Source organism: Oryctolagus cuniculus, chromosome 12, assembly GCF_964237555.1.
Source record: "Oryctolagus cuniculus chromosome 12, mOryCun1.1, whole genome shotgun sequence".
Lineage (NCBI taxonomy): Eukaryota > Metazoa > Chordata > Mammalia > Lagomorpha > Leporidae > Oryctolagus > Oryctolagus cuniculus.
The window spans coordinates 65,560,899-65,574,144 of NC_091443.1; the positions used below are offsets into that span (position 1 = coordinate 65,560,899).

The following is a 13,246-nucleotide window of genomic DNA, read 5'->3' on the forward strand; positions in this document are numbered from 1 at the left end:
CCCATGTTGGAGTCTGGTTCAAGTCCTAGCTGCTCCACTTTTGATCCAGCTCCCTGCTAATGCATTCACTCCCCAAATTGCCTCAAGGCTGGGACTGAGCCATGCTGAACCCAAGAGCCAGGAACTCTATCCAGGTCTCCCACATGGGTGGCTGGAACCCAAGCACTTAGGCTGTCATCCACTGCCTTCTCAGGACATTAACAGGGAGCTGGATATGAAGTACAGCAGCCAGGACTCAAATTGGCCCTGTAATATAGGATGGGATGCAGGCCTTGAATAGGCCCTCTAATATGGAATGCAGGCATTATAAGTGCTGTCTTAACTTGCTGCACCACAGTGCTGGCCCCTGGATAAACTTTATTTACAAAATCAGATCGCAGGCCAGATTTGGCCTTTTAGCCGTAGTTTTCATACCTCTTTTAGAGCAGTGGTTCATTGTACCTAAGCATGCATTAGAATTACCTGGAGGGATTTATTAAAATATAGATTGCAGGGATGCAGTAGAACTAGAGGTTGAGTATGAGAATTAGTGTGATCCTGTGTCTAACAAGTTCTCAGGTGATGCTAGGAATCACATTTTGAGAAATACTGTTCTTGTTCTATAGTTGTTTTCTAATCTTCTCCTCCATGGTATTAACAAGCTGTGCTCTCCTTGATCAGTCTTTCAATTTTTATTATTCAGTAAACCCCAAGAATAGTAACTTACATCCCCTTGAATATTTTTATGAAAATTAAATCCAGACTTAGGCCATTTTAATTGGACAGAAATAATTAACTATCTTTTTATCATAGTATCACTAATGATGCCAGAGAAGATGAAATGGAAGAGAACCTGACTCAAGTGGGCAGTATCCTGGGAAATCTAAAGAACATGGCCCTGGACATGGGAAATGAGATTGAAGCTCAAAATCGACAAATAGACCGGATTACAGAAAAGGTAAAGTCTTTTTATGACCACAAGAAAATGAGACATCCAATTTGTTTTTTTTTTTTTTTAACTTTTATTTAATGAACCAATTTGTTTTGATAGTGGACATCTGTGCTCGATACTTGGGGGAAAACAATTAGAGCAGATCTTGTCCTCCTAGGACTTACAGTTTTGATGAGGCAACATTTTCTAGCACACTGATAAACAAGAGCCACATCTTCCTGTCTCTTGTATGGCAGTTGGTTAATTTGAAAGCATGGCATCGCAATGACTTCATACATGAAACTATTATTATCTTTGATGGTGCTTTTATTTATTTTTTTAAAAACCCTGAATAAGTTCACTTTTTTGTTTTAAATATTTATTTATTTGAAAGGCAGAGGCAGAGTTACAGAGAGGCAGAAACAGAGAGGTCTTCCATTGCTGGTTTACTCCCCAAGTGACCGCAACAGCCAGAGCTGGGGAGATCCGAAGCCAGGAGCCTGTAGCTTTTTTTTTTTCTTCTTACTTTTTTTTTTTTTTTTTTACTTTTTTTCCTTTAAGATTTATTTATTTATTTATTTGAAGGGCAGCATTACAGAGAGGCAGAGAGAGAGAGAAAGAGAGAGAGATCGGTCTTCCATCCACTGGTTTACTCCCCAGATGGCCACAATAACTGGAGCTGCACTCATCTGAAGCCAGGAGCCAGGAGCCAGGAGCTTCTTCTGGGTCTCCCACGTGGGTGCAGGGGCCCAAGGACCTGGGCCATCTTCTACTGGTTTCCCAGGCCATAGCAGAGAGCTGGATTGGAAGTGCAGCAGCCAGGACTGAAACCGGCACCCATTTGGGATGCCAGCACTGCAGGCAGTGGCTTTACCTGCTACACCACAGTGCCAACCCCTATAAGTTCACTTTTGAAATTTTATTTTTTTTAACTAATAAATTAATAAGTTCCTGAATCCTCACCTCCTGAAAGTGTTAGTAGCAAATATCATTTCTGCAGGATGGTGTTTGTGGAGTATTCATACAAGAGTGATATGATTAATGGAAAATAGATTTTATTTTTCATTTTTACTTCACATGATCAAAAAGATACTGAAAGTAAAATTATTTTCAGTGTTTGGATATGTCACATCTAAAGATCATACTTCATTTAAATCTCAGACTACTTTAAGGGATGGGGTGAGTTTTTAAGTTTTGCTATCCAACCACTTTTGCTAGATTTCATTGAAGCAAATAATGGTTCATAAGGTACTTTCAATGTTGTGGTCTAGGTTTAGGCTACATATTACTCATCATTTAAATTCAGATATTGATGTGGGTGGTAATGAATCTGTCACAGAGATCTTTGGGAAGGTTATTTCAGTCTGTGTGGATTAGATCTAGTGTAGCTCCAGCTGAGATTCTATGATTTGGTTCTAATGATTCTCATTAAGATCCAGGTCTATAACAGATAAGGACATTTTTCTGTTTTATTTTATCAAAAATCCCATTGATTAGGGCTGGCACTGTGGCATAATGAGTTAAGCTTCTGTCTACAATGCCAGCATCCCATAAAGGCACCAATTCAAGTGCTGGCTGTTTCACTTCTGATCCAGCTCCTTGCTAATGTGCTTGGAAAGTGGTGGAATGGCCTGAATCCTTGAGTCCTTGCTCCCACATGGGAGACCCAGATGAAGCTCCTGGCTGTGGTCTGGCCCAGCCCCAACTGTTGTGGCCATTTGGGGAATGAACAACAGATTGTAGATCTCTTTCTGTAGCTCTGCCTTTCAAATAAGTAAAATAAATCTCTTAAAAAAAAAAAAAAGCCATTGATTATAAGGTGCATCCAGGTTTCAGACCTGTTACACCATGACAAATGTGTTATAGAACTCATGAAATACTGGTAGATTCTTCTGTTACACTTTTATGTCATATTTATATACTAGAGTTTTTCCAAATGAATTTCATGTTCTGTCATTTCTTGCCCAACATGAGTTAGGTAATTCCAAGTGTTTCTTGAATTTTCTCAGTGTGTTGATTACTCCAAATGTATAAACTTTAACTTTTATTAAAGTGACTTACCTTGTGAATTAATGTTGATATCTTCTTATTTTTTCAGGCTGACACCAACAAAGATCGTATTGACATTGCCAATGCCAGAGCAAAGAAACTCATTAACAGCTAAAGCTACTGCTGTACTTCTTTATCGTCTATTCACTTCTCTAGCTCCTCCTCCCAAGTCATTAGCTTTTCTGAGTTTGACATTTTGGTTCTGTGCTCTTCTGATGAGGAGACAATGTGGAAGAAGGGCCAGAGCGGTCACAGCCTCTACGTTTTCATTTTCTGTCTCGTGAGGGCAGACTGCTGCTCAGCCCCAGGGCTTGCTCAGTTCATACTTAGATCCATCTTCACACATCGCACACAGTGTGTTCATCCTTCTCATTCACTTTAACAGATTCTCTTGCTTTCACGGTCTGGAAGCATTGCCAAAGTGGCATGAAGAAGGCAGCTGTAGAGGTTGTTTTGTTTTGATTGGTTAGTTTTGCATTTGTTTTTGTGGTGGAAGAAGGGATAGAGGTTGTTACCTCAGTAAGCACCTGCAGCCATTAAGCAAAAAGTTGCATAGCCACCGATAAGATCTAGTTGGGTTTAAGTTTTAATTGTAAGTTGCAGTAATTGCCAGTTTAAGCTAATATTTGGCTTTGGAGCTCTTTTTCACAATATTTTTGTCATATATAACAAGTAAAATTGCTGCTCCAAAGAGAATAGAATGGGTTTTCTTAAAATGAGCTTAACTTCTGAAACTTTCAATGATTTTCTTATGTAGATAGACTTTGTGATCCCATTCGTATTGCACCATTCAGGAACACTTTGTATAAATGAATGACTTTTTATTTTCATATTAGTAGTAGTATCATGGTCCCATTCTAGGCTTATTAACCTCATAAATTTGTCAGTCTTTGAGGAAAAAATATGTAAATATATGCTTTGTGAGAATTTCTCTCGTAAAGCAGGGTTTAAGTTTTTTTGGAACAGTTTGACAGGTGTATCACGTGAATTTAAATTTACCTCAATGCCAAGAATTATGTTTAGATAGGGAAAAGGAAACTTACTTTGATCTCAGGTAGAAAATAGATTGCTTTGAGTTTTAAGTAGTTTTAGACTTTAAAAAGTTTAGAATTTATTGTTTTACTAAAAGTCATTTGGAAAATTACACCCATGGTTAATTGTTGGTGACTGCACTGTCAGTCTCTTAGCCTTGTGTATTGAACTCTGCCCAAAGTCAAGCGTTTGCACATCCTGAACAGTGTTCTGAGAATCTGATTGGCGTGTGTCACCTTCATTTAAAAATTAGCATCTGCACTCTTCACAGCTTTCAGTGTGGATTGGTTTGACCAATAACCACTGCTTGATCCTTATAATTAAATTGTGTCACTAACTAATGGTATTGTTCTTTCAATTAGGTAACGTATCTCTATGACTGTTATTTTGAAGGCAATAATTTCATTGGCTCCTGTTTAACAAATTGAATAAAGCAAAGGTCCATAAATTAAGAGGCACTCCAATAGAAAGCTGCCTTTGGCACCTTTTTACTTTTGTTTTAATCATTGCCAATCTTTTATTTATTAGAGCTTAAATACACTAGTGACTGAAAGAATATTTCTTAGTGAGAATTATAATCTCCTTACTTGGAGAACACACAGTTAATATGGGAACTTTCAAAGGCTTAAGAGGAAAATAGTTAAATCAAGTGAGGAGGCTGTTTGGCGGGTGGAATAGAAATGCTCCATCCAGGTGAGAATGAGCAGTTTGCCAGTGATGGCGAACGTGTAAAGAAAGAAGACGTATAAAACAGTGGGGATTGTGTTAGACCTAATGCCCTTCCCAAAAGCTCTTAAAAATCTAACACTGTCTGGCTACAGGAAATAGTTCTGAGGAAGCCAGTATGTGGTGCCCAGGTTGATTGGTTAGGAGTATGAGTTAAAGCACCACATTGTCTGGACCTACTCTCTAGCTGTGCCACTTGCTGGCGTGGTAACTAATCCCATTTCTGTGCCTTGGTTTCCCATCTGTACATGGGGATTCCTATGTCCTGCCTCATGGAGTTGTAACGCAGAGAGCAGTAGTGTACGCAAAGCACATCAAACAGTGCCTGGCAAGTATCTGAGCTTAATGACAGCTGCTGTTCTCTCCAGAGTGTGGAGCTCTTTTAGGTCAAGGTTTGCTTTGTGGCTTTGACGAAAGACGGCACAGCCCCCTTTCCCAGAGAAACAGGCACACGAATGTGAATCATGCATAAATAAGAAACGTGGAATTCTTGAAAACCAATTCATGATCCCAGGTTACAAACTTTTCCACAGCTTCTGCCTAGAAAGAAAGAGGTGAGGCATAGAAATTAGGCCTATAAGGAACTAGCAGCTCAAGCTGAAAGCCTTTCTGATTTTTCTCCTCTTACATTAGAAACTTGTTTGCATTTCTTTTGAAAGGTAGTAATGAGTGGTTAACACAAACTCAGGAGTTTGGGCTCAAATTTGGGTTTTGTCATTTACTAGGTATGTGACCTTGAGCATAATACTAGCCTATAAATAGTTAAAAGATACTATCCCTTTTTTTTTTTTTTGATAACAGTAAGTTCCTTTTCAAGTTTCCAGTTTTATGACAGTGATCTTTATCCTCTACTATAGGAATGTGTAGTTTTTTCTCCCTTCAGTTTTGTTTCCACATTTCAACTCTAGATCTTTCCATGTCATAAGGATTATGAATCTTCCCTTAATTTAAACAGCTACATCCCAGATATCTTATATTCAGTTGCACTTTGAATTAGTTTTTAAGGGCTGTTTCATTTAGGTCACTCTTACTAAAATTCTAGGTTATACCAATTACATTCCTAATCAGATTTATATTTCTTAGATTAATATTAAAGTTTATTATCCTTGAGGTGGTTGTGTAGTGCAGTAGATAAGTAACTGCTTGGGACACTTGCATACTATATTGGAGTGCCTGGTTGGAATCTCCACTGTGCTTCAGATCTAGCTTCCTAATTTGAACCCCAGGACGCATCAGGTAATGGCCCAAGTATTTGGGTCCCTGCTACCCACATGGGAGACTTGGATGGAGTTCTTGGACGCTGGCTTCAGTCTGGCCCAGCCTTGGCTGTTGTTGACATCTGGGGAGTGAACCAGTGGGTGGAAGATCTCTGTCTGCCTTCCAAAATACAACAAATTTTTAAAAAAGTTCATTGTCCTGTAGTCATTTTTTACCCATTTAATATTCTGTTTCAAGCCTTCCTATTTCCATGCCCTACAGATAAGGTACTATGCTTAGTGGTTTTATGGACTTTAGTACCATATTCATATCCTAATAACAAATCTGAGAAAGAAGAGGTATTCCTTATAAACTCTAAAGGTTTTTGTGGACTTAGGTTGGTGTCAAACTAGAATCTGGATTTCCAGACCACACTGGTCAGATCGCTTTGTTAGCTCACAGTTAAGTCTAAATCTTGTTCTCTATAACTTTGGGCATATTTGAGCCTCTGCCCTCAAGTAATTCAGTCTAGCAAGAAAGGGAGAGAAATATAAAAGTGTTTTAGTAACAGATGGGGGAGCAGTTAATTCGGCTTAGGGAAGGAGCTTAGACAGAGAGAAGGCGCACAGTAGGGCATTGCTGAATAATCTTTATGGGTACATCAAAAAGTCCATGAAAATGTGTATGGTAAAAAAAACTGCATGGATTTCAAAATAATTTGTACCAAACTTTATCTCCCAATTTCATTTTTCCATGAGCTTTTTGAAATGCTCTTAAAGAATAGGCTCTTGTAATCTCTTATTAATGGTTAAGCTAGGTTTAACCATTATTGAAAACTATCAGTAAATTAGTAATAATTCCTTAGCTAAGATAAAAACTCAGAAAATCAGAACAGAGTATCCTTCTAAATGTTCATATCAGTGATGATCTGAAATGTACCTTTGTACACTCAGATTCTCTTAATAAGCTGGTTACACTACTATGAAATGTTATCAGTCATATGAAGGTATTTTATTACTTATGTGTCCGGAACAACAACTTGAAACATCTTCCTAATCAGTCTTCTTTTAAAGAACAAAGGGCTATTTGCAGGTTAAAGTTTTCCTCCTTTAATGGATAAACATTGCTTGCAGCCAAAGTTCATTAAAAATTCTTTATTTTAGTATATTCTCTCAGAGAATACACTTGATAACATAGCTTGCTTTAAAATATTATAGTAATGGGTTTTTGATAGGTAATTTAATTAGTAGAGGTATAAATACAAAAAGGGGGAAAGATTACCAGAAATAAGACATTATTTCTACCAAAGCTTCACGGAAATCTTGATTATTAAAATCTGTTATATTACAAGTGTTGCATATACGGTTTTTGGCTCTTCTGAGCCCTCTGCCAATAAGGCACCTGCAGTAAAGAATTTGCTACTGCAGCCTTAGGGAACATCTCTTAGTGTTGTGTTTGAACTTCTTTGACAACGCACTTTTAATCAATACACAGTCACATATTTGTGTACATCCTAAGTTCCTGGTATAAAAGCTGGTAATTGAATGGATGGGCTACAACAAAATCATAAATTCCCAGATTAACCATAACAGTCTCAAAAATTACTTGAATTTCACAAAAATATGAAGTGTTAACACAGATGGAATGGCAACTGACTTTATGAAAGCTTACACATTGAAATTTAAGCCGTGTGTGGAGCTGTTCTGTTACCAGGCAGCACCCCCTCACCGTATAAATAGCAACTAGCTACTGGTTTCATACAGCCAAGCTACTGATGGTTTTGATATCCAGGACAAAATGGAGGACTCTTCCTGTCTCCTCATTCCTTTTCTTTTAGCTTACTTGAGGTGAGCCTTGAAAAGGATCTAGATCATTGAGCGAAATATAATCTCCTGGAGTGTAATCTCCTTACGACAGATACCCTTGACGACAGCAGAGGCCTTTGATGCAGCCAGATTCCAACAGAGGTTCCATGTCAGTGTCCTGTAAGGTTTTTCCATGGCCCTGGGGAACATCATGCAAACTTCTTCTTGGTGGCTGTGAACCTCTCCATGTACTAAAACCAGAAAAGAATATTTATATAGTGTTTTGTCATGAGCAAATACAAGCTTAAGTTTTAGTTACTTAGGTTTCATTTTGGTTTTTATTGGATATGGTTCATTTCCTACAAAATCTACCTATTCAAAATGCAAATTTAAAGCACAGTTTTTAAAATTGTGTTTTATGTTTTAGTAGGAAATCTACCAAAAGACAAAGATGTTTTACAATATGTCATCTATAGAGAAAAAGTCATCTTGGCACAGTACCATTTGGCTGGTGGTTAGAGTCTGCCTTCCAAACGGGAAAACAGATCTAATGCCAAGAGCTCTAACATTCATGTGGATTATTTTGCCACTGTTTTCTCTGGGGTTGTGACTAGAAATGGAAGCAATGGGGCTGGCACTGGCATAGTAGGTGAAGCCTCCGCCTGTGATGCCAGCATCCCATATGAGTGCTGGTTCATGTCCTGGCTGCTCCTCTTCTGATCCAGCTCTCTCCTAATGGCCTAGGAAAGCAGTGGAACATGGCCCAAGTACTTGGGTCCCTGCACCTATGTGGTAGGCCCAGAAGAAGCTCCTGGCTTCGGAAAGCCCAGCTCCAGCTGTTGTGGCCATTTGGGGAATGAACCAGTGGATGGAAGACTTCTCTGTCTCCCCCTCTCTAACTCTGCCTCTCAATAAATAAATCTTTAAAAAGAAAAGAAAAGAAATGGCAGCAATATACTAATATATACCTTATCGTAGCCTTCCAGTTCTCGAAGTTTCTTTATTTCAAAAAGATTGCCTTCCACAGCAAGCAGACAGATCTGGGAATCACTGAGGATGCTTTGTGGAAGCATGCTGAGCTCAAGGCAATTCTCTTCCAGGCGAAGAACTTTGAGACGTGGACAGCAAGATATCCTTACCGAGATCTGAGATATCTGTTGAACATCAACGCAAAAGAATAATAGGAAAAAGCATGAGCATCATAATGGCTACCACATTAAAACAAAACAAAATCATGATTATTTGTCCTAGTTCTTTTACTACCTTCATTTTCTCACTGTAATCACTACAGAAGCCTGTTGCATAGCTTCTGTTATTACTCCTCCAGTTAAAAATTTTTTTGTTCAGTTTTTAAAATTTTTTGAAAGGCAGAGTTACAAAGAGAGGAGAAACAGATCTTTAATCCACTGTTTCACTCCCCAAATGGCTACAATGACGGGGGCTGGGCCAGGCCAAAGCCAGGAGCTTCTTCCAGGTCTCCCACATGGGTGCAGGGGCCCAACCACTTGGGTCATCTGTTGCTGCTTTCCTAGGCCATTAGCAGAGAGCCAGATTAGAAGTGGAGCATGGGGCTGGCGCCATGGCATAGCAGGTAACACTTCCACCTGCAGTGCCAGCATCCCATATGGGCACCAGTTTGAGTCCCGGCTGCTCCACTACCTATCCAGCTCTATGCTTTGGCCTGGGAAAGCAGTGGAAGATGGCCCAAGTCCTTTGAGCCCCTGTACCCACGTGGGAGACCCGGAAGAAGCTCCTGGCTTCAGATTGGCATAGCTCCAGCCGTTGTGGCCAATTGGGGAATGAATCAGCAGATGGAAGACCTCCCTCCCTCTCTCTCTCTCTCCCTCCCTCCTCCTCCCTCTCCTCTCAGTGTAACTCTTTCAGATAAATAAATAAATCTTAAAAAAAAAAAAAAAAAAAAAAAAAGTGGAGCAGCTAGGTCTCCAGCAGGCACCCATATGTGATGCCTGCATTGCAGGCAGAGACTTAACCTACTATGCAACAACACTGGCCCTGAATTTAAAAACATTTTGAAGGTCACCAATTACTTTGTGGAAACAAAATTTTCAGACAATAAAAGCACTGTATGTTCATTATGGAAATGTTGAGAATCACACAAGGTTAATGAAAAGTCTACTTGCAACCCTTCACCCAGATTTAACCACCATACACACTTTGGTATATGTTACTGCCAATGTTTTTATAGCTGGTGACCACTACACTGCCAAAGTCAAGGATCACTCCCTGTTACATTTGAGTATATTACTCATCCTTTCCTTGAAACCCCCTTAGTATAAGTACTTGGTTTTCTTCCTTTCTTTTGAATTATTCTTGATATTTGGCTTCTCTTTAAGCAGCAATCCCTACTACTTCATTTGATCTTCTCTGTAAACTTTCTCCTGGAAAGTTAATTCATTCTTGAAGCTATCATTTATGTTATGACCACAAAATCTGGGTCTACATTCTCATCTACTCATCTTTACTCCATTCCTATGTGTTCAACTTTCACTAAAGCATTTCCATTCTGTATGATTCATCATATTCAATTGGGGCATGTTCAGTCTCCTCCATTCTTTTAGGTCCTTGAGTTCAAAACCAACTAAATTGTCTTTGACTCTTGCACCTCTTTTGCCCTTTAGTTGTTTCAAGTTACCAAATTCTATTGACTCTCAGACCATCACCTGAGAACTTGCTAGAAATGCAAATACTCAGCCTTCATCCCAGACCTGCTAAGGCAAAGACAGGATGAGGGCCCAATGATCTCTTTAAACAAACTCTCATTATTCTCATGCACATTAGACTCAGACCATTAACTGTGCTGTGGCGCAGTGGGCTAACCTCCGTCTGCTCTGCCAGCATTCCATATGGGCATCAGTTCTTGTCCCGGCTGCTCCTCTTCCCATCCAGCTATCTACTATGGCCTGGAAAAGCAGTAGAAGATGGTCCAAGTGCTTGGACCCCTGCACCAGCGTGGGAGACCCAGAGGAGGCTCCTGGCTTGTGGTTTCGGATTGGCCCAACTCTGGCCATTGCTGCCATTTGGGGAGTGAACCAGCAGATGGAAGACCTCTCTGTCTCTCCCTCTCTATAACTCTACCTCTCAAATGAAAAATAAAAAATCTTTAAAAAAAAATCCTATGGAGAAAGTTTAAAAAAAAAAAAAAAGAACCATTGATTAGGCATGAGTAAGGTGAATATGCAGTTAAGTCCTAGTATTTGTTACTTAGCTGATTCAAGATTTTTTTTTTCCCCAAAAATGTTTAAGAACATTCAATATCGACTTTAAGGAAAGGATGAAGCCAGTCTCCTCAAAGACTGAATCACACGTAAAGTCACTGCAGTCTAGAACAGTAATAACAGTACTGGTGGACTCTGCATAACTAGAAGCACAGATGGTAGAAAAACTAAAGGCCACAATCTCAGTGTTCACTGTCTCATCATTGGTGCCTTAGGCCTAGATCAAGGATTGTTTCTCCAGACAGGTAAGTATTAGCCAAAAAGTTTCCAAAGTAATAGAAACAATTCAAATACAACTAAAGCTGTCTAACAATGAAATGAGCTACCTCCAGAAAGCCTATCATTTAAGTTTCTTCGCACAAACAGGACACATTTAACAAATGTTACACAAAAACCATCAAGTAACCACTAATCTCCCACTCTCAAGACCTAAGCCTCATCCCCCCAATATATCCCTCATACAACTCCTTGCTCAATGGACACAGGCGTATGTAGAGAACTCCAGGATTTGAGAGACAGTGATTTGACTTTTGAAATTCTCTGTTACCCATTCCAGTCTCCCCTGACACCAGCCTACACAATGAACACACTCAGTGTCCCAACCAGCTCCATGGCCCTTTGGGCTTTGAAATTTGTTCAGCCCATAGGATATACCTCTCAGCTAGCCTCTATCAGGGACCATAACACAAAGTATATACTCTAGAAAAAAGCCTTAAGCTCTAGACCTGGTTCTGGTTGAGATTGAGTTCGATGACTTGCAGTTCCCCCACTATGTCAGGTATACTCCGAATCTGGTTCTTGGAGAGATCCACTACATCCAGGTGTCGAAGGCTACAAAGTTGGGGTGGTAGTGTTCCCAGCTGGTTCCCGGACAGGCTCAGGGTCTTGAGGGCAGAGAGTTGCCCAAAGGTGGAGGGCAGCTCTTTCAGGTGATTGTTGTTTAGGCTTAGCGTCTCCAGTTTTTTCAGATTGCATAACTCATCAGGCAGAACAGCTGGCAAAGAAAAAAAATTTTCAAGACCTGAATCTGATTGAGCTGATGAATTTGTAAGGATTAGAGATAGGGCAGCCTGCTTTGCCTCTTGTTAGGAGGCGTAGAACTCCCACATGTGCCATTTTCAGATATTGCATTTTACCAACAGTCTTCAGGTGAGGATGCAATCAAACTGCAGGAGAGCATTTAGGTGTCTAACGGGCTCCTTTTGTAAAGGGGCCTTGGCAAAAGCTGACAGCAATTTTGTGAGAAATCCTTTCCATTCCAACCCTCCCCCCTTCAAATTAGGCAGCTCTGTTTACATCACATCCCAAAGATGTTCTTCCCGTTCAAGTCCAAATTAACCCCGTAACAATCACTACGCCCCCCAAGGAGGCTTGTAGGTGTAAATACAGGAGGTAGAAAGCTTCAAGGGCTCTGGCATTCTGCATCTTGAGCCCCCTGAATGGTTTCGTAACAAAAATCAGCTTGTAAGAGAAAACCGCCCTTGGTGAAGGCTGATCACTAGCGAAAGCGTCCCAGGTGCAGAAGTCATACTCAGTTTGTTGTTGTTCAGGGAGAGGCTCTTCAGCAGGGTGAACTTCCCCATCAGCAGAGGAGGCAGGCTCTCGATCTTGTTGTTGGACAAGTCGATGGTCCTGAGATTGCTCGTCAGCTTCTGCAAGTCCGAGGGGAACTGCAGAAAGGAGTTCACGGCGTGGAGAATCCCTTACCGATTAGCTTCGCCGCCCCAGCCGTCCCTCTCCCTCTTGGTTCCCTGGTCGGGTCCCAACCCGTCTCACCTCGGTCAGCCCGCGGTCCTTAAGCTGAAAGACACCAGTTTTCTGCGCTGTTTCCACATGAGCGCGGAGGCCACTGTTTCCCATTCTGGCGCCGCCGAGGCTCAGGTCCCTGCAGGAGGGAAGTGCAGGAGGGAAACCAGCTATCACTGGCTGTATGTCCATGCATACAGCCACCCTGTCAGCCTCCCGTTTGGGTCTCCTGCCCCCAGCTGTCACCTCCTGCCGATCCCTGGATCCTGGGGGGCAGCCCAAGACTGGCAAGGAAGAAAGGGAAGCACAGACACCCCGACCACCAAGCCCTGCCGCTTTTGCAGCTCTGTGGAGGCCAGGCGCCTCTGGGAGCCTCTGGAGGAGCGGAGATCCCCGGACTCGCCCCCTACTTCAGCTCAGCAGCCGGACTGCTCCGCAGGGGAAGACCCGGGACCCGAGCTTGTCTAAGATGCTTTCCAGGGGCTTCCGCCCGGGCGGGAACGCCCTGTGACGTCATCGAGCGGCGCCGCGCGTTCGCCCTACGA

The 13,246-nt window shown here is 41.2% G+C and overlaps 2 protein-coding genes across 9 annotated transcripts in view; one reads left to right on the plus strand and one right to left on the minus strand.

Annotated features, from left to right (window-relative positions):
* SNAP23 (synaptosome associated protein 23) overlaps window positions 1-4,461 on the plus strand; it is a 38,167-nt gene extending 33,706 nt beyond the window's left edge. For 6 of the 7 annotated variants that reach the window (XM_008268794.4, XM_051821711.2, XM_008268797.4 and 3 more), the window contains 2 exons: window positions 793-937; window positions 3,009-4,461. In XM_008268794.4, coding sequence (XP_008267016.1) covers window positions 793-937; window positions 3,009-3,074 — 211 coding nt within the window. In that variant the 3' untranslated portion in view covers window positions 3,075-4,461. The remainder of the gene's footprint in view (window positions 1-792; window positions 938-3,008) is intronic. The other variant, NM_001195838.2, reaches the window with a different exon arrangement.
* Window positions 4,462-7,053: 2,592 nt separating this feature from the next.
* On the minus strand, window positions 7,054-13,244 carry LRRC57 (leucine rich repeat containing 57). 2 transcript variants are annotated; one of them, XM_008269126.4, is made up of 6 exons: window positions 13,112-13,244; window positions 12,732-12,840; window positions 12,487-12,625; window positions 11,681-11,949; window positions 8,688-8,873; window positions 7,054-7,970 (listed from the first exon to the last, which is right to left on the minus strand). In XM_008269126.4, exons 1-6 carry the CDS (start codon window positions 13,216-13,218, stop codon window positions 7,929-7,931), a joined length of 852 nt encoding a protein of 283 aa, XP_008267348.2. In that variant the 5' UTR covers window positions 13,219-13,244; the 3' UTR covers window positions 7,054-7,928. The 2 variants fall into 2 exon arrangements, with proteins under 2 accessions (XP_008267348.2, XP_008267349.1); XM_008269127.3 differs by having other exon boundaries at window positions 12,948-13,226.
* Between the last annotated feature and the right edge of the window lie 2 nt (window positions 13,245-13,246).